The 25,625-nt window shown below is 41.8% G+C and overlaps 1 protein-coding gene across 1 annotated transcript in view; it reads right to left on the bottom strand.

Annotated features, from left to right (window-relative positions):
- enpp1 (ectonucleotide pyrophosphatase/phosphodiesterase 1) overlaps positions 1–25,625 on the bottom strand; it is a 67,154-nt gene that overhangs the window by 37,607 nt on the left and 3,922 nt on the right. Inside the window, exons 2-8 of the mRNA XM_079526169.1 lie at positions 23,183–23,258; positions 22,218–22,343; positions 14,228–14,353; positions 11,658–11,721; positions 6,258–6,355; positions 2,625–2,704; positions 364–483 (exon numbers count right to left, since the gene is read on the bottom strand). Of these exons, the coding sequence (XP_079382295.1) occupies positions 364–483; positions 2,625–2,704; positions 6,258–6,355; positions 11,658–11,721; positions 14,228–14,353; positions 22,218–22,343; positions 23,183–23,258 (690 nt within the window). The remainder of the gene's footprint in view (positions 1–363; positions 484–2,624; positions 2,705–6,257; positions 6,356–11,657; positions 11,722–14,227; positions 14,354–22,217; positions 22,344–23,182; positions 23,259–25,625) is intronic.

The raw sequence follows: 25,625 nt of genomic DNA on the forward strand, positions 1-25,625 counted from the left end.
ACACCTCCACTATTTCTGCACGGGTTGCTGCTACTGTTGTCTCTCATTTGCACAAGATAATCCTGTTATTTTAGGACTGCTGCTATATACTCCATCTGCTGCTAAGTGGTGTCTCTCATTTACACAAGAAACTGATATTCGGCCTAATATTTCTTTTTTTAGCACGCACAATATATTTGAAATGATCGTGCCTGTTATCTGACTTTGCCTGTGCTCGTTTTCTCTTTTCTCATGACTATATTTTCTAATTTCAAATCAGTCTAGCATTGACTCTTTTACACCCGTGTTAAACGTGTGACGTGACACTGAACCTGAAGCAGAAGTTTAAGTAACAGTGTGGTCATGATGAGTGTGTGATCTTACAGGCTCCCCCTGGTACCACTTTGGGTTGAACTTCTCTTCGTTTTTCAGGCTGAACGAGGCGTCCCGAGTCACGTCGTACATCTTGTTGTCCACGATCCCATGAGACTCTGGATATAAACCCTGCACAGAGCAGCGCACACACGCACACGCACACACACACACACACACACACACACACACACACAAAGTGAAGGTGTTGTATACACACTGACAACGGCAGCTAGACAGTGTCAATTGACTAACAAAGGCTTATTATTAAACCTTTTATCTTCTCAGTGTGTTAGATATGTGGCAGCCACAGGATTACCCAGCTTATGTTGAAAGAAAACTGCGGTAGCTAATTGCTTTAATTAAAGGCACATGTTCAAGCAGCAGATAGAGCTACTGTACAATCATCTCAGGCTGCTCAGGAACACGTGTCAGCCATTAGGCCACAGCAGCAGCCTCTATGTTATAATCAAGCGACAAAGACTGCAATAAGACGTCTTGGCAAACACCTGAGAGCCTAGCGTTTATGGAATGGAAAACATGGGCACGGCAGAACTGAAGAACCGCACTGGCAACCTCAGATAAACAACTGCACAGACTCCCGTGCGTAACCAATACACCGTTTGACCTAGACTGACCCGACTGACTGCTGAACAAGCGCTGAGCCCTGTCGCCATGTTGTAATGCCACCACCGTCTGCCACTCGGGTATACAGTTGGGTGCCACCGATATTGTCCTTTATCATTTGACCCATTTAGGCCTGACCTCAACATTTTAAAAAATCCTTCTAAATCCTCCAGTTTTCTGAAATAAATATTTTCACGATTTTTCAAAAATAGCAGACCTACAAGCTCGTAGCGCGCCACTCGGTGGCGCGCTATGAGCTTGTAGATCTGCTATTTTTCAATAGCTAAATTATAACATAATGTTTAAAACACCAAAAGGGGTTCCCGCCCAAAATGGGTTAACTGTCCTTTTGCGCAGATCACGCAAACCTCAGCAAAAAGAAAAGGACAATATCGATGGCCTCCAACTGTATGAACCAGTATACAGGACTATGTCTGCATTCTCTGCTGCAGCACCAACACTGGTAGTATGTACGTATTATACTTACATAGCAAGTTACAATTGAATTAACGCAGGAGAGATGGTGTAACGCTCAATAATGCTACATTTGCCTTTGACTGTGTTACTTAAACCAGTGGTTCTCAACCTTTTCTGACCGATCTGACCACTTTGTGTTAAGTGGTCAGATGGGTGGGCCTCCTGCATTTATATTTATTTATCTGAATGATCAATCAATCGAATGTGTTCCGGCTTGGATCAATTATGGAACTAATGTTGTATACTTAAGGTTCCTATTTATCTGTATCACAATGAGGACATTTTAACATTATTTTTCCATATTGTAATTTCATCTTTAAAATCCAATCTTAATTATTTGGGGGCCTACTTGCAATATCTTCAGCCCACCAGTGGGCCCCGGCCCACAGGTTGAGAGCACATGCAACTGTGATTTTATAGACCTGCTGCTATGTTTAAGATGTGCATTATTATGTTTTCCACCTGCACAAGAAGCACTTCTGCTTTCCATAATGCCATCTGTCCATTGCTATTTTTAAAACATCTCATGTAGTATATTTGACAATGTATGTGTTTAATTTGATTGTTGCACCATCCCGTTACTTGACTTGTTCCGTGTTCCTTTCTTCTATATTCTCTCTTCCTTATTCTAACTCTGCCTACTACTGTATAACTGCAATGTTGAGAACACACAAAAATAATTATAATATTCTCTCTTCCTTATTCTAACTCTGCCTACTACTGTATAACTGCAATGTTGAGAGCACACAAAAATAATTTCAGACACTCTGAAAAGAAAGAGTGAAAATAAAGTTGATTCTGACTGGGAAGCAGTGTTGATTTTGAGAGCAAATTATGATTTAGTTTAGTCATAGTCTTTTGAGTAGAAAGTCATATTTTAGTCACCTGAAATGTTGTAGTGTTAGTCTAATTTTATTGATTTTGTTGACAAAAAAGCCTTGATGGCGTCGTAATGGCAGATTTTATGCTCAAAATAGCCAATCTACCAGCTCATTTTAGTCTAGTTTTTATATGTTGACGAAATTTGCCAGTATATTTAGTCACAGTTTTAGTAAACATTGCTTAGTTTTTAATTAGTTCTTGTCAGTTAAAAAAGGTAGTCAACAAACATTTTTCGTCATAGTTTAGTCGACGAAATCAACACTGCTGTAAAGTAATGTCAGACGTACCGTCACGAGGGTGTAATGATTAGGGAAGGTCTTTGTGGGGTAAGCAGGCCTCATGTAAGGGGTTGTCGTACCACAGTTCCCTGAAATACACAGTGGTAGGAAACAAAAGTACTCACATTATTTACTTAAAGTATCAATACTGCAATATAGAAATACTCTGTTAAAAGTAAATGTCCTGAATTCAAAATGTACTTGAGTGAAAGCAGTGGCATCAAAATGTACTTAAATTACAAAAAGTAAAAGTACTCATTCTGCAGAATGTCTCATTTCAAGTTTTCAAAATGTATTAAAAATCTTTTGAAAATAGCGGATCTACAAGCTCACAATGAGATTGCTTGCGATTGCAAGCTCACATCGATTGCATTTACAATAACGTAATTTTTCAGAAAGGAAGCCATTGAGGGTTCCTTTGCTTCCAACTCAAGTAGAATTATTAATGTTCTGTACAAGTGTCCATGACAAAGAAAATATATGATGTGGTGAGTGGTGACAATAAAGACTATTATCATTGTTATTGAAGGTGGTAACAGTCAATTTGGCTTAGTACAATATTTCGGGGGGAATATTTAGAATGTGTGCAGGGTTGAGTACGTTGAATCTAGTTTGCATTAATACGATCTCTACTGGAGGATTTAGTTGACACAATGAAATAAAATGGTGATAGTATCCAGTGTGGGGCAGACAGCCTGTCACAGCCAGATTTGGGAGACCAGTAGCTTTGTTGCTTTGTAGGAAAGCGGTAAAATGAGACTCTAGTGGTTGTTTTGTCTCAGATTTAGTCCGACGGAGGGACACAGTATAACTCTATGGGGACACAAAAGTGACACAAACAGTAGGACCCGGAAGTAGCTCTGGAGGGGGCGCTTAAATACTAAAATTGGAAATGTATACAACAAATTGTAAAGTAAAAACAAATACCCCCAAATTGAACTGAAGTACACTACAAGTAAATGTACTTCGTTACCACTGGAAATGCATTCCATAAATGGACAATGCTTGGACAATTAGTCCATGAGCCAGACCCCCCTAATTTGCGCGTTAATTACGAAATGGGTGGGCACATTCTTGTTTGAATTTTTGACTAGCTGTACATCTCTACTTCACATTTTTGTATGATAACAATCGCAGACTAGCAGCTTAGTGGTAGTTATCATGCATTGAGTACATGCACCCCTATATTGCCACATGCAAATTGTGACAACACATATATGATCAACTTTTGAACCTTACTTTGTGCAGAGACCAATCAAACCACTTTTCTGCATAATTCAAATATGGGGAATTGATTGGAATGGTTATTTTACTTCCACAAAACTTCCATATATGCTTAAATGGGCTTTTAATGCAGTATTTTGCACACACATTACACACAAATTTAAAATAAGGCTTGCAAATATCCCCATTTTGGAAGTGTGTGCTAAGTGTGTGTTCCTAATGGCTATAGAAAACTGCTCACCATTCTAAGCTTTAATATGAGTGGTAACATGTGTTTGTACGTTTTGTAACTCTAGAGATACAATCAGAAACACTATTATAGTGTGATAACACGAGCCAGGGCCATAGCTATAGAATCAAATCGGTGGGAAAAGCTGGTGTGATCTTTTTGACTTGTTGTGCATCTCTACTTCACAGTTTGGCACGATAACCATTGCATACACATAGCTTAGTGGTCGTTATCATGCATTGAATATGTGGCCCCCTATATTACCTGCACACACATTCTTACAAAAATATATGATAAACGTTTGAGCCATTATTGTGTAGAGACCTATAATCACACCTTTCTGCATAATTCAAGTATGGGTAATTGATTGGAATAGTCATTTTACTTATTCAATACTTTCATATATGCTTAAATGGCTTTTTAATGCAAAATTCTGCACACAAATGATCCATGCAATAACCAACCCCAAGAAGAGGACCTGATTATCACAGAGGCAGCCTTGACTGACTCGGAAATAAAGGACTGAATTTACCAGTGCTCCCACGGGCCAGTGCCCGTGGGATCACTGGGCAGGGGCCCTGCCTAGAGCCCGGGCAGAGGACTTTTGTGGCGGTTCTGGACAACCTGAAGAAGTTCCTCATGCAGAAGACCCCAACACGGTGTAGTGTCTGGCCCTGAGACTTATTGACAGTCATGCCAAAGCAGGGTCTCACTGGAAACTGTTGGTGGGGCAGAGTGAATGGATAGATCTATGTTGGTTGGACACAGGGTGATGCGTGGCCGTGGACTGAGAGTGCATCCTGCATTGACACCAACCACAGATCTTGCAGCTTTAGGCGTGCATCTCGTGCTTTGTCTGACCAGCGGATTCGACCGTTATCTCTCTGTGCACGTTGTTGTGCGTCACGCACATCCGGCATGTAAAAAAGGTGATCTGTAACTGCCATCTATTAGCCAATTCATCGGCTGGCTGAAGAAGTTCCTCATGCAGAAGACCCCATCACGGTGTAATGTCTGGCCCTGAGACTTATTGACAGTCATGCCGAAGCAGGGTCTCACTAGAAACTGTTGGTGGGGCAGAGTGAATGGATAGATGATGTTGGTTGGACACAGGGTGATGCGTGGCCGTGGACTGAGAGTGCATCCTGCATTGACACCAACCACAGATCTTGCAGCTTTAGGCGTGCATCTCGTGCTTTGTCTGACCAGCGGATTCGACCGTTATCTCTCTGTGCACGTTGTTGTGCGTCACGCACATCCGGCATGTAAAAAAGGTGATCTGTAACTGCCATCTATTAGCCAATTCATCGTTCTGTTGAGCTGGTCAAGTCATGGTGATGTCAGAAGTGATGTCAGCAGTATCACCTTTTATGCCCATCTTTGTCAGGCATGGCCAAATATGGGGTCTATGCAGATGTCAGAAGTCGGTGGGACGAACCCGTATTTAGGCATGCCCAAATATGGAGTTGCAGAGGCCTTGTGATGTCAGCTGTGGCCCGGGCAGAGGCCTTTTGTGGCGGTTCTGGACAACCATGGGTCCGACCAACTCGACACCGGGCACTGCACTCCCTGTGGGGGTGTAGAACGCGTGTGTCGAATTTGAAGTAGGTGGGGCGAACGGTTTTCGTGTGACATGTATTACAGACGTACAGCTGTACAGACACAGAGACTTTGCATTTATAGTTAGATGATACATTGGCTACTATATGGACATTGAATATTCCCTCATTTAAAACCTTTGACTTTGACATGTTAACAAAATGAAATAAGAATGTTGACTCTGTCAATACAATATTCAATTGACAGAGAAAGGCAAAATCAGGCATATTTTCCTATATAATGCCTAATTTGCATATTTAAATATACAATTTCAGAAAACTTGTAATACAATAAATCATTGTTTTCATGTAATTAATCAACTAGGGAAGTTTCATGGTGATCACTAGTTCTTAATTTTTTTCATCCTATTCACCCATCATGTATATAGGTGAAAATAACAATGTGTGATAAATATGAAAAAGCTGCTCCTGTGGAAGTGTTATCATATATTAATTTACTTATATTGACCTTCTAAACAATTTAATATAGGTATGGTTTTGCCCACTCATTTCGTAATGAAAACTTGTCTGGCTCATGGACTAAATTAGGATGTGTCGTACATTAGGATGGTATTCCTCTCTGATACTTACGTAACTTGCTGATGACTGGCAGGAGGGAGCCGTAGGCTTTCAGATATCCTGCCCTGAAGCCGTCCATGGATACCAAGATCAGAGGGGACTTGGAAAACCTTGGGGGTGAAAAGATAACAATAACAATAATATGAGTCTTAGACGTTTAGACTACCTTCTAAATCCTTTAAATGTTTATTCACCAATTAAAAATCACACTTGTGTGAAGTGAGGGGCGCTCTTATCATCATACATATTCATACATCTCATTCCGTTCTCAGCCAATGAAATTGGCCTTTGCAGGCCCACATGGCCTAAAAAAAAGTGTATACGGAATAAAAAGTTCTGTAAAATGGCTGCCGCATTGGCTGCCACATTATGTCACGGGGGGCACACACAAAGCCACGCGTTGGACCGGCCAGTGTCGCTCAAAATACTAGTTGACCGAGTACAAAGAGTCAAGAACAAATTGCAGATTGAAAACGCCCTCAGCTCTGAGATCACAAACTTAGCTCTGTACTGTCATTACACCTGGGAAAAAACTAAATCCATTTTTTGGTTACAGTTCCAAAACAACTTTTAGGGTTCTGAACCATTTTCAGTGAAAACACTCTAAACTGGTTCAATATTAGGTGGGAAAAAAAGAACTGAACCGGTTCAAAAGAGGCCAGCATCTTTGCTTCTGGTCTTTAAGATACTCAGGGGAACAGTGCCCAGTTACCAAGTAGTCAAATTACTTCTCCAGAGAGAGTGATGCCCATGGTCATAATACGAGTAGAGATGATCTGACCTCATTCCCACGAAATACAATGCTGCCAGCTTGCCACCAAAATGTGGAATGCCTCACCAAAATCCATTAAAGATGTCGACTCCCTACCCAAACTCAAAACTAACCTAAAAGAATGGATGGCCTAAAATGCAATAGGGCTTAATAGAACACCTTTGAACCCCTTGGTATAGTAGCATCCTCTGCCCCCTAACGTCACTACCCCTCCCTTTTCTGTAAATATACCATTTGCCGCTATATGCTGAGCTTTTAATGATATTGTATTGTATGTCTTACTGATGCATTGAGTACTGTACAATGGACGTTAATAAAAATAAAAGCACAATTTAAATAATCTTGTTATTTAGAAAAGTATTCAATCTATCAAAGTGCTCGAGGACCCCGGTCAATTAAGGACGTATAGAGGGCTAAAGTGGTCAATGTGCACAGGCTGAGGGAAAGAGAAATCAAATAGCTCATCTCTCGACACTACACGAGTCTATGAGTCCATCTTTGGCTGAAGTTCAGACGGTATAACGTGACAGCGTGCTACAGTAGTCGGTGTTGTGTAGCGGACACAAAGCGTCTCTTTGACCGGAGGAAAGCCAAGACTCGTCACGCCACCCACGCACACACATGGACCCGGAGAGGAAGGGAACCACGGCTGAGATGAATCAAAGGTCTCGCACGGTTCAAACAGATCTCTCCGTTTCCCCCGAATATAGACGCATTTTCCCTTCCCCTTTCATGGCCAAAATGCAGCAAAAACGCTTTGCACATTATGTCGCCGCCCGCCCACTTGCCGCAGTTAAAGGTTACGCATGCTATTCCGGCTGTATCTGTGGTTTTAGTCATAAGGTTATCAAAATGCCATGGTTGCATTTTATGTTTTTCACTGTTTTCATAGACATTGGATACATATTACAGTCATGTTTCTACGGAGCTCTCATAACGTTACATTAACCCATTTTGGGCGGGAACCCCTTTTAGTATTAGCATTATGTTATGCTTTAGCTATTGAAAAATAGCAGATCTAGGTCTGCTATTTTTGAAAAATCGAAGAACGACTGATATAGAAATTCAGAAAACTGTTCCCAGGTCAAAATGGGTTAAGTTATGCTCGATTTGTAAGGTGCAATTAATTGTCATTAAAAATAAATAAATGCGAAAAGATGTTTGAAAAGCAAGTCTTGTGGGACAGTCTCTTATTTTAGTCTGTAAAAGTGAGGCGTGCATAAAAAGAAATAGGAAGATTTAACTGAAGTTACTGCCAATGAAGTCCCATAAAACACACACATACACAAACTGAATAAGTGACGTCAGTCATTAACATAATACAGTGAAATTACACAAAGCACAGACAACATTCATTAGTTCAAAGATGTGTGAAGAGCTAAGGTCCAAAATAGCTTCAAGAGAAACCATACCATTTGCTTTTCCAGACTGAGTCTGGGGATACACCCTTCCCCTTAAAGGACACACACACACACACACACACACACACACACACACACACACACACACACACACACACACACACACACACACACACACACACACACACACACACACACACACACACACACACACACACACACACACACACACACACACACACACACACACACACACACTAACTCAAGTACCCGCACACACGCACGTAGCACATACGCCACTCCCCTTCACGTGCACATTACACTTAACTCAGCACCATTAACTTTGCACGGAGACTGTGTCTTCCAGCTAAGCTAAACACAATGATGAAAACCCCAGACTAATGTATGTGGGCTGTTTCTGTTTTTCTTTCACATTTAAAGAGCTAACGCGACACAAATACAGCCAAGGCCATCAGACCGAAGAAGACACAATATGCCACTCTGTTTGTGTCCTGAGTTTACAGCTGGGGTTAGGCACCAGTGTGAGCCACCACGAGATCTACAGTAAATGTGATTGCTCACTGGTGTGTGATTTTTCGCTGCGTTTTGCGGATCCGAAAGTACAGATGTGCCGTTTGAAATCTTCACATGTCCCGCCATTGGCAGTTCAGTAGATTAGTTTGTCAGGGCATTGTCAGAACATTGTCATTGTTTTCCAGGCCCGGAAGACTTTTACCAATTTCAAAATATTTCCAGGAATTTCATTACCGTGGGAGCCTTGCACACATAATAAGTAATAAGTGCAGGGAGAAAAATGTAGTGCCTCAAAGACAATAGGATACCAGGTGAACCGAGTCAATATGCTATCTAAAACAACATGTTAAAGACAATAGGATACCAGGTGAACCGAGTCAATATGCTATCTAAAACAACATGTTAAAGACAATAGGATACCAGGTGAACCGAGTCAATATGCTATCTAAAACAACATGTTAAAGACAATAGGATACCAGGTGAACCGAGTCAATATGCTATCTAAAACAACATGTTAAACAGTAAGTGAATCAATACATCAATCAAATCAAACTAAAAGCATGTGAACAACAAGCAACCAACGTGAATCTGCGCAGCATAGTGAAACCATCGCTTCTACGCCTAATTATAGGCAGCTATAATAAGTCAACGGTTAAGATAGGCAAGCAAAATTCTGAGAAAAGTGTTAAGCACACCAGGCAATGGTGCAATAACACTTTATGAGAGTTTTGACCACTTTGAACCTCGAGTCCCTATTTTGGTCATGTTGTTACAGATGGAGATTCCAAACAACAACAAAAAAAATAGCAGATTACATCGCATGATCATGATGCTACGTGTTGTGACTTGTGAGCTTGTAGATCCGCCATTTGCCATACAGCAAAGTAGATAAGGCTAAAGTGCTTAAAACACTGATGACAGCACTTGATCTAGTTTCATATAAATAAATATACAGATGCTTGAGATTTCAGTTCCTTCTTTCTATATTTCAGTCCACTGTCACTGTTAAAGTGTTCTTAAAGGATCTGTGGTTTGTCTGAAAATGTCGCTCTAAGTTCCCTTTATTTTTTATTTTGCAGCTGTTGCAGAACATATTTTCCATCTGACGTGATGAAAAACATAATTATCTTTCCATTCTAGGTGGAGACATCATGGGCCCCATTAAGAAGGTGGAAAAAAACAGGTGGTATTGTTGAATTTGCTCAAACCGTGACCTCGTTATGCGCCCTTTCATATTCAGTATTTAAGTCCGACGTCATTTTGTAGTCCTACGTTACGTCCGGGTCCAAGTGGCACCAGCTCCCGTCCGCATCTCATTGTAAATAGAATATCTAAACACGTGAATCTTTTTACAATGACGTTATTTTTCAGAAAGGAAGCCATTGAGGGTTAAAATGGGTCTTAATGCTTCCAACTCGAGTAGAATTATTAATGTTTTGTACAATTTGTCCATGACAAAAAAAATATATGATGTGGAGACAATAAAGACTATTATTATCATTATTATTGAAGGTGGTAACAGTCCATTTGCTCAGTAAAATATTTCGGGGGCATATTTAGAATGTTTGCAGGCTTGAGTATGTTGAATCTAGTTTGCATTAATGAGGATTTAGTTGACACAATGAAATAAAATGGCGATAGTATTCCGTGTGGGGCAGACGGCCTGTCACAGCCAGATTTGGGAGAGCAGCGCAGCTTTGTTGTTGCGAGGAAAGCGGTAAAATGAGACTTTCGTGGTTGTTTTCGTCTCAGATTTAGTCCGACGGAGCGTCACAGTATAACTCTATGGGGACACAAAAGCGACACAAAAGTAGGACCCGGAAGTATCTCAGGAGGGGGCGCTCAGCTAAAATACTGAATTAAGCAAGACTTGCTGAACGCACACACATATGGCATACAACTTTCCTGCATATTTTAGCATTGGGGGAGTGTCCATATGTTAATTATATTTGCTTTGCGCTATCTGCTATTAAGCCCCTTGACCTAAAAAGAGTCAGCGCAGACCACCTCTTAAATGCAAAAAGCAATGTTTGATTTGACACAAGAGCGATCTGTGCGCTGCTCAGCAGTTTATTATAAGAGACTTTGGGCTTCTTTTTCTGTAAAGTTGCTTGTAAATATTAGTTGTGGTTGCTTTTCTTGTTTCTAAAGTGCTTATTTGGGCTTTTCTCCTAATGTTGTTTAAACCAGTGATGCTCACACAGTGACATTGCCATGGCAAGGACCCCCAGATGAATGCATTTGCCCAACTAAGGACCCTTGTGGATCTGTGGATCGAGTCTGGATCAAAATGGCTTTGTAAATTTAAAACGAATGTTGTGTTGGGTTTTATAATGTTACATACAATAAATTGGTAGAATCTTTGTTTGTGTTATGTTACTCTGAGACCTGTTTCACCATACAATGCAAGTCAACAAAGAGAATAATTGCAATATCAATTTCTATGCAATCAATGCATCCGAGATCATATCTCACCAATATTTTAGAGTTGCATCATGGCACGGCTAAACAAACCCACATCACACAACCCAAACCTCTACCAATGTGTAATTTTGCTTATTTTTTATAGTCCGTAATGCTTCAGTGTCACAAAAACAACAAAAAGTTGATAGCTTCAGTTATTTCCGCCATGCAACAAATCACACAAATTAAGCGGTAGTGTCACACTGACAGTACTAAAGTACAAGAGGTGTTAATGTTATTTGAATAAGTCCCAATAGAAATAGAAATAAAACATTAGATTACCCAGGTGGACATTGTAGCTGTTCAATGTCTTCACACGGCTCCTCTAACCAGCTTTTCCCTCCAACTGAAAGAGAAAAGTTGAATGAAAGCAGGTCAGGAGTACAGTAGTATTATGCAAGTTTATCATTTTCCTGTGTGCTGTGTTATGTTTCTCATTGATAAATGGCTACAATACACATATACACACATATGAACAATGTTTTTGTTTTTATTATCATCGTGCCAAGTAAGGTGGGTTGGAACTGTTTAGGCAAAAGCCACCCAAAGCAGTGTTTCTCAAAGTGGGGTCCGGGGACCCCCAGGCATCCTTGGGGGGTTCCAGCCAGGGGTTCTCCAGCTAAAGTAGTTAACACCATGGAGGCCCAGGACGGAGATCATCGTCAAGTTCATGGTCAAGTGCCCCAGACGGAGATTGATAAACGGGACGGAGATTAATGATATCAAAACCGATCGCATCGCTCCACAGCCTAGGTGCGCTTGTTGCCCAATCCTCGGTGTTGCACAACAGTGACACGTCATCGAAAATGTTCCCTGTCTGTTTAGCGGACGAAAACGAAAATCTTAAAACGTTCATAACTAAAATATCCTGTGTTAGACGGCGCTCCGCGGTCCAGTCGCTAGTTGTTGCGATAGATTTATTCTTACCTCCCGTTGTTGTCGATCGACTCTAGAGTGGTGTGGCTATTGTTAGCTGCTACACAGACATTCACAACAACTTCCGGTGCCCCGGTAAAAGTGGTCCGGGCGCTATAAATGATGGGCACATTTTATTAATGGATTAAATAGGTCCGGGCCATCAAGGTGTTAATAAAATTGCATCACAATCCCTTTATCCATATTTTATACGTTGGCTATACTAAAAGCCAATATGTAAAGAAATAAAATAAAATAGCTATTCAAATAACTTGTACATCTGCTATAGAGGGGATATGCGCATGCATAAAGTGAGTGGCAAATCGAGTGGCAAAGTGAGATTAACGACATTTAACATTGTTTAATGCAATCAGATAGGACTTTTCTGAATGTATGGGCTGTCAAGGCCAGAAAGTAGTTTTTTGCCACTCAGTAAGCGTTCCCGCATAACTTCCGGGTATGATAATGATGTCGTGCACATACTGTACCCTCTATTTTAGAAAATTTAAAAAATGTTATAATAATTTCAAAAATTAAAAAAATAATCTTCTCTTCTGGGGCTCCCTGGCACAAAACATTTTCAGATGGGGGTCCGTGGCCAAATACATATCAATTTGGGGATCCCAGGCACGAAAACATTTTGAGAGCCCAGCGGAAGTGCTTTTGGGTTATTATGGGGTCATACACTGTACTGTACATCCATGATGTTGACAGATAGAACACCCTTTTCTACGCACTTATGATACAAGCCCATGAGAGAAAAATAGTTGAAGTCCCACTAATTACTAGGAGATAAAAAAAAACATTTATGATGTCAAAATCTAAATACAGTTAATTGGGCCTTTTTACTCTTGGCTTTCAGGAAGAACCCAAAAACATATTTAAATATTCTAACCACACATGGGGGTCTATTAGAGTAATGTTAACTGCATAGACACATATAAAACAGAAAAAGTAAAAGAAAATCCCAGCACTCCATCTTTAACCCTCACGCCCAAACAGAATCCCTCCCGGCTTGACCAGGGGAGATATTGGCATTATGAGCTTCAGACACCAGGGTCTAAATGTCTCAATGGAAGAGTAGGGACACCACCTCTAACCATTTCATATTGAATTAACATAAACTACAATACAAAATTACAAATGCAGTTTTGCTCGTTGAAAATGTTGAAGTTGCAGCTTTTAAATCAGATTCACAGCATGTGTACTCTGGCATGACCCTCATGTATAGACAAAATATAATAAAAATAACTTCATCATCTTCACTAGTTTCTACGACGTCACTAAACACGGGATGTTGGAAAAGTGGATCATCTGACGGGTTGCATCACAAAGGTCATCGTACAGGAATTTAGGAAGTGTGTAGTCCAGGAAGCAGACCAGACGGAGACATTTACATCATCCCTGTATTGTTGCTGTGGTAACAACATAAAAACACACACCGTCGCTTGGGGCAAATATCTGAAGCTCACAACCACCTCACATTGTTCGGTGAGCAACACCATCATAGTGTCTGCATGTCCAGACAGACGGAGAGTCGGAGACACATCTTTACAAATCAGATTTTGAATTTCAAACCACGTAGAAATGTGATTCATATTTGATTCACACAAGAAATATGTTACGATGTGTTTTCTACTTTTCTTTGCTGTTCAGACTTGATAAAAAGCAGGAGTTGGGCTGTCAGTCAGAGCAGTGGTTGTCAGACTTTTTCAAGTCATGTATTTGGCACACCCATGAAGAGAAGATTTGTGTTAAAAAAAAAAAAGAAAAAAAGAAAAGGGAGATTATTAAAAAAAAATTATAATATTTTTCAGGAATGTTCAAAAATAGCCACAGTAAAAACATTTTTCTGGGAGTTAACTGGGGACGTGGTGGAACCCAGTGGCCGGTGTGTGCGTGTGCATGCGTGTGTGTGTGTGTTACAGCTTGCTTACCTTTGCACACACTGTTGTAGTTAACGCAGCAGTCGCCTGATTTCACACAGTCATCAGAACAGGAGCAGAGGCTACCGGACAACCTCTCCTCTCCACAGCGGAATTTGGAACAGCTCCAGCGCTGACCTGCATGGGCAGGCAAGACGGAGGAGAGAGACACAACAAACTGGAGTTTATGGAGTGGAAAGGAAGAGAGGGACGGAGGAATACATAATGAGCACTTAAAGCCTGATTTATACTGTGTTGCACACTGGTGTTGGATGCTGTAAATAGCAGATCTACAAGCTCACGACACGTCACATTTGTGACGCGTTGTGAGCTTGTAGACCTGCTATTTACTGAGCACAACACCGGCATGCAACAAAGTATAACTGAGGCTTGAAGCTGAGTAAGGCGCGATTCATACTCCTATTTTAGAGCCGAATAAAAGTCGGTTCGGCTCTGTAGAGCCAATGTGACGTCATTTGAGGTTCGGGGGGGGGGGGCGGGTACCGTCCTAAAGTCGGCTCTTCAGTGCTACTGAAAATGTCTGACGAGCCGAAATCATTTCGGCACTACAGCGGTAAAATAGGAGTATGAATCGGCCCTTAGTCCTATTAGAACGACCGCGTCGCTCGCCTAAAACAACTGATCTCCGAGATGTTAGCATTAACCACTTAAAGCTGTACACTATGCTAGGCCCCCTCCTTTTTCCCTTCACACCAAATATCTTCAGATAAAAATTTAAATAGCCAAATTGTCAACCCCAGAATAGAGACGCTAGTGTTCATGTGATTAAGGTCAGTTTGAGATTGTGACACACTGTGACCTTGGAGACCGGCTTTACTTACTTTCTCTACATCGTTTCCCCAGAATAGGGACACGTTCAAATGTGTTTAACTTTAAATGGATATTTTTGTCCAACTGTGAATATAAATTATATTCTAACGTCTGAAAAACAGGAAAAACAGGTAAGCCAGTGCAGTGTGGAAACAGGCACTGAGTCATGCAGTACTGTACAGTACTGTACATTCCACTGTACTTGGCAGGACAATGCTCTGGGCAGAGAGAGCGCTACATAAACAGCTATCTACAGTATACTGTACTTCATTGTTCATCTTTCCTTAGAACAGTGATTCTCAAAGTGGGATCCGGAGACCCCAGGGGTCCTTAGGTGGGGTTCCAGGGGTCCCCAGCACAAATATTGATAGTTAAGAGTTACAGGTGGTCTGTGACTCTTGAGTTTACAAATGGAACCAAATGGACCTTACAGGTCCGTAACTCAGAGTGTATACAAATAGAACCAACTGGACCCTTACAGGTCTGTAACTCAGAGTGTATACAAATAGAACCAACTGGACCCTTACAGGTCTGTAACTCAGAGTGTATACAAATAGAACCAACTGGACCCTTACAGGTCCGTAACTCAGAGTGTATACAAATAGAACCAACTGGACCCTTACAGGTCTGTAACTCAGAGTGTATACAAATAGAACCAACTGGACCCTTACAGGTCTGTAACTCAGAGTGTACATTTGTGCACGTGCACACGGTTTGTCAACAGTGTGAAAGTTGAGGGCGAGGGCGGCATCCTGTTCTATAACGTGTGCCAAGCAAAATAGGTCACACCAGGGCATTAATAAGCACTGATTAATTGCTGACTTCCTTCTGGGGGAACTAAGGTATCTCTCCGAGTTGTCCTTCAAACGTCAACGCAGCACAAATGGAAATCGTCCTTGACACCCTGGGAATAACAACGCTGTTTGTGCTCAATACAGTCTGTTGGCTGAGCCAACTTGGCTCACGCAATATTCAAAACAAATGCTTACACCTAACATTCTGTGCATCGAAAGCACCCAAAAATCTATAGAAAATAAAGCTGATGTTCCGCGTTGCATCCCCCTGCAACTCGTTTTACCTTTGCATCATGGAAATGAGTCCTACTGGATACTAAATTAGTCAAATCCTACGTAGCTGCTCAGCAGAAATGGTAATTCCCAAAAAATGAGGGATGCGAAAAAATGATGTTTTAATACCTCATGGGTCTGTAACTCTGAAAGAGTACAAATGGAACGCTGAGAAACAGCATTTTAATTGAATGTATTTTTGTGAATGCTTTACAGCTTTCCTGTGTGGAACTTGTGTGGAAGTACAGACTCTCTGTAGTGTTGGTCTGGTCTGAGAGACTACTTTAATCAAGCACACCTTGGGGTTGACATCATGTAGACTGGAGATAACATTGCCTTGCTCAAGGGCATTTCCATGGTAACCATTGGACGGACGGACAGACGGGCGTGCATACACACACACAATTACAATTTAGGCATTTAGCAGGCGCTAAAGGTGGCCTTACACTAGCCGATTCCAGTCACAAGATAGCTTCTCTAACCTTTAACAACTTAAGCCCTATTTCGCACATCGTTGTCGGGTAGAAACCTCTTATCTTAACTTGTTTTTTTGTAAATGAATACCTTACGTGCCCTACTTGATCACACATAAAAATAAACATTACATCACATACAATTTGCAAAAGTAGCAGATACAAGCTCGAAGCTTGTAGATATGCAACTTATGCAAATTTTGAATTTGAATGCTGTAAAGTAACAGTTTTGGACATACAGTATGAGGTTTCCACCTGACAGAGACGATAGGACGGTGTCGTGCAGCAACAATAACAGATCTACTGTACAAGATAGTAGAGCGGCTATATTCTCAAAATATTTGAAAATGTTTGAACATTTTAATTTATAATGACAAACAAAATAGGGAAGCCAGGTTGAAAAGTAATAATAATAATAATAATACATACGATTTATATAGCGCTTTTCTGGGTACCCAAAGTCGCTTTACAGACATTTTAATACAGACATTTTTATTAGAATTGTGTCAAACTAGTTAAAAAGGTTTAAAAGGTTAAAAACTAGAAATCAAAATCAAAAATCAAAAAAGGACAAACAAGAAGGGTTTGTGTGTGTGTGTGTGGGGGGGGGGGGTTATGTAGGGAAAGCCAGTTTGAAAAGGTGGGTTTTGAGTGTGCTTTTGAACATTTCGAAGGTGGGGGCAGATCTGATGTGAGTTGGGAGTGAGTTCCAAAGAGAAGGGGCGGCCACTGCGAAGGCCCTGTCTCCCCAAGTGCGCTTGTTGGACTTGTGGGGTTCCAGTTGGTTGGCAGTGTTTAATTTATAGCAGTCTAGATACCGTAACGCCATATATCATCTCTGTCGGGCAGAAACCTCATGTCCAAAACTGTTACTTTTCAGATTAAAATAAAAAAAAAGTAGCATATACAAGCTCAAAACACACCACTTTGCCCCACATTTCGAGCTTGTGGATGTACTACTTTTGAGGCTTTTGTGAGACACCGTAGTTATTTAGTATGATCAAGTCGGGCATTCATTTTACGAACAATCACTGAAAGTTCAAATATGGAGATAGGAGGTTTCTGCCCGACAGCGCTGTTATATGATAAATCATGAATTGAGCGCTTTTCCAAGTGCTCAAAGCGCTTAACAATGGTTCATTCATACATCGGGTGAAGCGGCGAACAGTCGACGGCAGCATCCTCACTTCCCACATTCATTCGCACACCAATCAGCAAGCTAGCACCGACTCATTGGAGGCAATGTGGGGTTTAGTGTATTGCCCAAGGACACTTCGAAATGTAGACAGGAGGAGCCGGGATTCGAACCGCCAACCCACGGATCATTGGAGGACCTGCTCTACATCCTGAGCCACAGCTGCCCACTTTACTATATAAACTAAAGTATACTAAAGTACTCATACCACCGCTGCTGAGGTTAGCACTTAAGAAAGCACCTTATATTGTATGATGATGCACTATTTTCAGGGCAGTCTGCCATGCTGCCCAGAAAGTAGTTGATTCCAGCATACAGAGTTGCACTTGTGACGGTTTTCCCGGCAACAAAGGATCGTCCCGTGTAATTAAAACAATCAGGAAAGGAAGTGTTTTGGGGCACTGTTGACGGTAACAACCCGTCCCTGTGTTATCATCACTCACACCTGCCCCTGAGAGCTGACGCAGCACTGACCAGAGCCATTCTTCAGCACGTCAGGGACAGACATCACCCCGGCCACAGCCTGTTCTGACCACTGCTGCGCCCTCGACCCCGGCAAGCGATGCCAGAGTATCACAAGCCATAACAGGAGACTGTGGCAGAGCTTTGTTCTAGAAGCCGTCGCCTGTGCTTAACTGATGTGCACTATACTAATGTACATTTAATGTGTTTAGGACATCCAGTCGGACTTCTAAGCCAGGGGTTCTCAACCCGTGGGTCGCGACCCCTCGAGGGGTCGCCAAACTATTTTAAAAACAGGGGTTAATTTTACCAACTGAATGGCTGTAAAGTGGAAATGAAGAGTTTACATATAGTACACATAGTACATGCATACACCTTCCCTAATGATTATGGTTTCAGTATTTATTTATGGTGTATTGTCTCTATTATTTTATTATAAGGTTATTGTAGCAGTCAATTTATATTGGGGGTCAGGAGGGGGCGGGGCGGGGGTCCCGAGACGTTGCCAAAGCATTTTCGGGGGTCCCCGGCCAAAAAGGTTGAGAACCCCTGTTCTAAGCAACTAAACACGATACTGACCCGCACTATATATTGAATGCACTACATTGTGATTTAGGACCTCTTTAAATGGCAAGATAGTGAACATGCTGCTTTTTCAGGCTGTTTGTATTCATGTTGTTCTCCATTATTTGCCATTTTCTTTTGCTCCTTGAGCCACAAACGCAAAAGCCTGCATAACCAAGAGTTTCACCTCATCGTTACCTGTAGATAAGTAAATATCCAGTTATTTAAAAAATATAAATATATAATATATATGTATTGTTCTTTATATTTTGTTTTTTCAAAATGCAATTTGTCCACAAATTCAAATAAAGTAAATGTATTAAATATGTTAAATAGCATAAAGGACCTATAACATAAAATTCAACTTTTTCCATTTATTTTGTGTTTTTGGGGCTCCCATATGTGTTTTCTATCCCCACAAATAACCAATTTTGAACAATCAGGCTTTCATATCATATGGGTGCTTTAATGGAAATTGCTCTCAGGAACAGCTCAACTGATTTTGGTCTCATCGCGATGTCATCAATGTCACCCTACTTTGTATAATTCCTCCTCTTCTTCAGTCTTCAGTTCTAAATGAGCATTTCCACTTTGTTTACAATGTCCACCATTGTTGATTTTCCAAGCTGGCATGGAATGGAAACAAGCCTGTGTTTATCTAGCATCAGTATTATAATGACTTATATTAAATAATCTGCATATTAGCACCCCCACCACCTCAGGACATTGTGGTACTGCAGCTAAAACTGCTCTCAAAGTCCAGAAAGAAATGACAAGGACTGGTTATATCAGAGTGGTGATTGAGGCTCAAACCATTATAAATAACTTTGAGGGACATAGACAATATGATATTAAATATTAAAATCAGTTTTAAAATGCATGTTATTTGCGCTTTAATAGCTTATATATTGTTATCTTATGTCCGGGGAAGACACCAAAATGTCTTGTTTTGGTCTCCCAGCTTGAAAAGGAAGCCCTGCTTTAGCATTTCAGTGTTAGTTACAGTATAGGCCCTATACTGTAACTAACACTGAAATTCTAAAGCAGGGCTTGTTACCCTATACTATAGGGTAACAATCTCTCTGTGTATCACTCACTGCCTCAGCACAGCAGATGTGAGTGCTGACACAGCACACTGACAGAAGGGGATTCTTTAACATGTTAGTGAGAGATACCCCCCGCCCCCTCCGTCCAGTCAGTCAGTAGTGTAATTTGGACCCGGGTCAAATGGACAGTCAGACAGGGTGGGGTGGAGTCGGGGGGGCTCTGTCTCAGGAGACAAGTTGCTGTGGTCAGTAATCCAACGGGTAAACACACTCTGGCATCAGCCTTCTATACCAGTGCTAGCAGCGTGACTAAATATAGCGCCAAAATCAGTTTAACCACTATATTATATCGTGCTATAGTATAGCATACTAAATCGGCGACATCGCAAGCTCAGACAAATAAGGTTCTACTGAATAATTTTGAAACATTTCAACAACACTACAAATCTTGCATGGGAGCCCTGGCACAAAATATTATCCAGGTAGGTGTGCATGGCAACCCTTTCTCTGCTCCTGCAGCAGATTGTTGAGGCACAATGGACAAGGAGAGACTGTTGAAACAGAGACATATCCACAGTTGTAAAGCACACAATCCGGTCATTATTAAAAACAAATAACGTTCCCAAAAATGAGAATGCCTGAGTCTAACGATTGACTATTCAGGTGAGGAGTCAAGTTGCCTGCAATGCCCCTGGCACAGGTTGTGTGTGTGCACAGTGCACACTGGCCCAATTCCTATGTCCTCCTAAAGGCTTAACTATCAGATGCTGCAAGGGCCATGCTATAAAATGAATGGGACAGCACTTTGAAGATGAGTTACTTGTAAAACTCTCACTCTCCTTATTTACAGGCTGTGCTTTATAAAGTCTGTGAGTGTTTATTATTAATATTCTTCCATGTAGGTTATTCTGTTCATTTAAATTTGTGTTTAGTTTATGGGCGCATGGCCAATTTAATGAGTGGCATTTGGAGGATACCCTGGTATCCTCATATTTAATGTTACAACACTATGACGTATGATGCTAATAATTGTGGTGCTATATTACATATTCCTTTTAGGCAGAGTCTGCATCAATGCGGACTTAGAGAAAGGGTGCCTAAATGGCTACCTTTATTTAATATAAAGTCTCAATAAACACGCTATGCTCATCTGGCGGCCATGTTGACTGGGGCAGTAAATACCAGCTATGGCAGTGTGTGGGGAGAGGTCCCGGCGTAGAATGCATGCGTGCCACACCCCACCCCAGCTGCTGGGGCACTGCTTAGTTAGCCCACAGTGACCACCAGCATGTCCCCTGAAATGGAAGAGGGGGGGGGGGGACGTTTGGGCACGGTGGGGATTGCCACAGCAAGGAACACCGACCGACACCGACCGCATGCCCACGTTCCCACCAGATGGAAACCATAGCCAGCCTCCTCCGGGAGCGCAAACATTCCCCTCCCTCTGGAAAAGCTCTTTAAACAGTGCTACGCGTTTGAATGATGTGTTGTTTTGAGCGCGGGGAAATACCCACATTAAACCACCGTGACGGAAACCTATCCTGTAAAGGGAAAAAAGCGTGTACACATGAGTGATCTAACAAACTCTTCCTCTCTGTGTCGCTCTCTCTTCCTCTAGTAGCTTTCACACAGTAAAGTCTTCGGTGGTAATTTTGCCATTTGTAACACTAAGTGAAAGCCTTACGGGTCCATTTCGTTCCATTTGTGCAGTGTTTGCAGTCGACAAGGCTATACAAGTCATGTTCAATGGAAGCCAGTGGCATGGAGCTAGAAATACACTTGTTATTGCATGCCGGGCTGACAAAAGCTGTGCTTGCTTCAACTTTGTTTTGGCACTCCAATGACGCAATGAAGTGTTACTCAATCATTATTGTTTTTATTCTGTAGAAAGAAGGAAAAACAAATGTGTTGCTGTTAACCACTTCCCTGTGCTACTTAGCCCTACCCTTTTTATTCAGGCAGTTTGGCTTGGGCAACATTTCAGGTTCAAAGGTGACTTTGCAGCAATGTAGCTCTCCATGCTTTTGGCATTGCTAGTGTGACGTTGCAGCTTTATTGTTAAAGTAACACCTACTGTACACCTACTACTACAGAATCTCAATTTTGGGTCTGGAGACCCCGAGGGGTCTTTGAGGACGTTCCAGGGGTTCCAAGTTAAATGATTGATAGGAGAAAAAACATTCTGGAACAGAGTTAAATTAACCCTGATGATTTGACCGTGTAATGTTGATCCCCTCCTAATGAATTTTTCTTTTTTTTCTTTTTTGCTTTTTCAAGTGCTCAAAGCGCTTCACAATGGTTCATTCATTCATACATCCTGGACTGTAAATAGAATGCCTCTTGGTTTTCAGGTGAGTGACTTACCGGGTTCAACGCAGACCTCGTCATAGTCCAGACAGCAGGTCCCCTCCGCCTCGCAGGATGCGTCACAGTGGCAGGAGGCGGCCTTGTCCCTGGTCCCAGTTATACACCTGTTCCTGCAGCTGGTCACTATGCAGGGACGGTCACAGAGAAGACGCACGGCTTTGGATTTAAGGCTAACTAGACCGGCACCGGCCTACTCAAGAACATTGCTAGTCAGGAATGATATTGGAAATGCAAGACCCCCCCGGTTATGCAATACCCGTTGCCAGAGCATGCACCTGTTGCACCCCTTTGTCTATGTGTATGTGTCCATTTTGTGCCGATATATACTGTATATACAGTATATGGAGATTTCTGTATCGGTCTGTCTGTGTCCCTTTTATGCCCATGTATGGACATGTGTCAGGCATGCTCAAATATGGAGTCTAGGCCAGTCTATGATGTCATATTGATGACGTCAGCGCACTGCATAATATGGGGATTTGCAGGTTTGTAAATATTTTTGGGAGATCCCATGAGATCCGACAGACATCCCACTCGACGCATCACGCCACCGTGTCCTCTACGATGCACACGGCGAGTCTGAAGGAAGTCGGTCCCATATTATGGGCATGCCCATATATGGGCAGAGCAATTCGATTGGAGGTTCTATCTGACCGTCTCAATGCCAGGCACCGCCCTTCCTCTGGTCCTCGGCAACGCGCGTACCAAGTTTGGGAGTCTGCATGTCAATCGGTTCAATCTGTCATGCTCTATGTGGAAGGAAATTAATAACAAATATCACATTTGCTTCTCACATCTCCCTCACGCTGTTATGCGGGAGTTGCTAATGCATGTGTCTACTACCAAGACTCTCGCCTAATCAATCAGAATATTTACCCATATGAAACTGTGTGAAAGGCCAACACAGCACTATGTCCCCGGACACTTTCCCCATTTCATATGTGAAAGAGGCTATACTGTACCTTTAACATCACAGCGTTGTTGCTTCATAAAGAACACCACAGCAAGGATGACCACCAGTAAACACAGCAATAGCACCTGCAGGGCAAGAGAGGGCAAGAGTCAACGTTTGTGAAAGGTTGTTTGAGAACTTACGGTATGGGCCCATTATTTTACACTCTCTGGGTTTAATGAAGACTCAGGATTTGACTGTGTATAAATAATGGTTAGCAAGGAAGGAAGTGAGCCAAATAAGACAAGGGCCCCCTGTTGGATGATGAATGATAGTCAAAGTACGACTTCATATAAACCCAGCCGAAGGAATTCAAACATTACATCACTGTAGGCAGTGGTTCCCAAACAATGGGTCATTTCAGAATTGTGGGTCTTGAGCTGAAAAGGTTTGGCAATCCCTGATTTAGTTTGTCTATGATATACTGTAGGAACATTGATAATGGCCTCATTCTATTTTTAGAAACTCTACTACAGCCAAGTGTTTTTTAAAGCACTTGTTTTTCGTTTTTTTTTGGATGTGGCTGCAAAGGAATTTAATAGCTTTCATATGGGCCCAATTAAATTGAGCCAGACAACGATGGTAAATGGTGCTTTTAGAAGCAGCTCAATTCATTATACTGATAAAAAGGATTTTGCCATAATAAAACTTTTACTTCCATTATCCTGATTACAGTGCTGTACATTACCTTTGAATTATGCCTACTACTAGATCCAAAAACAGCCACGATTATTTTATACATTGCCATGTTCAATTACCTTATTGTGTAGTGTACAATGATGTTGCTAAAAGAATGCACTGGATGTTTGAAGGTTTATCCGACTACAGGAATGGAAATTACTTATTATTTCAAGAGTTAAGGCACAATGTAAGTCCCTGCAATGTACTTATGTATGTTTCTGTGACTTAACAGTGAAACCTTTTGGGTGCCCGCTGGCCAAGTGGTCCAGGCGCATGCCACATATAGGCTTTGGCCTGACAGCGTGTCGTGTGTTCGAGTCCCGTTCATGACGACCTTTGCTGCATGTCTCTCCCCTTCTCTCTCTCCCTCTTTCCTGCCTATCTTCACTTGATAGCCTACTATCAATAAAGGCAGAAAAGCCAAAAACGAATCTTAAAAAAAAAAGAAAAAGGCAGTGAAACCTTTTGTGATTTGGAAGAGCGATTTATTTAAGCAATAAGCCACGAGAGGTCTCAGGTTACCGGGTATTTTACAATGGCTGGGGGCGTAGGCAGACCCGACGCACAGCGGATAATAAGACCTGGTACTTAAGACACGCATAATACTGCCCTTGGGGTCTAAATGTCCCACTGCACATGTAGTGATATTCTATTAGCCCTCTGGTGTGTGGCATTTTGTACAAAATTACTATCCTCTAGATTTCCTTTCCCCACCCAAATATTTTTAAACGTTTTTCAATACAAATTGAAGACTAGAGCAAGAAGTGTGTTAAATGTCTCCCCACATGGGATACATGTGGGTCTTGGCTCTCTGTAATTGTGGGGCTGGTGTAGTACAGTACACTACAGTGCAGCAGTACAGTATACTACAGTACAGTGCTGGCTGTGGGTTGCTTTCTCTGCCCAGAAAGGGCTGTACTGTTCATGGGTGCCCAGGGGGTCTCTTACTCTTTGTAATTAGCTGGGGCGGCTCCCTTCAATGCAGTCCAGTTAAACAGGAGCTATTCAGCAGTCTTATCATAGTGCCAGTTCAGTGGCCTTGTGGTTAAAGCGTCCTCCCTTAGATTGGGAGGTCGAGGACGAGGTTCGATCCGAGCCATACCAAAGACTATAAAAATGGGACCTAGCCAGCAGTGCCTCCTTGCTTGGCACTCTGCATCAAGGGTCGGATTGGGGGGGGAAGTCCCTGCGACACACTAGCGTCATGTCCAGGGGGTTTACTTGTGAATCATGTCTGGGGGATGCCTCACGCTACAGAAACAGGAGATAGGCTCCTGTTCTAAGGGCCACGTGGCTCAGCAAGGCTTACTTAACATACTTCATCATTTCAGCTCATAGGAAGCCCCCGTTGCACTGAAATGAAGCACACGTGCAATTATCCTGGCTGGTTAATTGGCAGTGGAGGTGTGGAACTGAGGGTTAAACCTTGTATTAAAGTGTTGATGCCACCCCCAGGTTCTGCCTGAGTCCTTCAATCCACTGCTCCTTTAAAGGATGCACAGTGGGTTTATAGCATTACAGTCATTATCAGAGGCATGTCCGGCAGAAACCAGATTTGATACAATAACATAGTCAAAACAGGATTAAAATTTTCTCAAAAGAGCAGAAAATTCTACTGCTGAGCTGAGACCAAAATCTCGCAAATACACCTCCTGTCAACCAGTAGTGGCCCTTACCTGACCACAGGATCCACAGAACCTCATCTGAAAATATGTTGTGTAAAATGTTTCAAAAACATTCCAGATTTGTAAAAAATAATAGCCAATGTATAT

Source organism: Electrona antarctica, assembly GCF_951216825.1.
Source record: "Electrona antarctica genome assembly, chromosome: 17".
Lineage (NCBI taxonomy): Eukaryota > Metazoa > Chordata > Actinopteri > Myctophiformes > Myctophidae > Electrona > Electrona antarctica.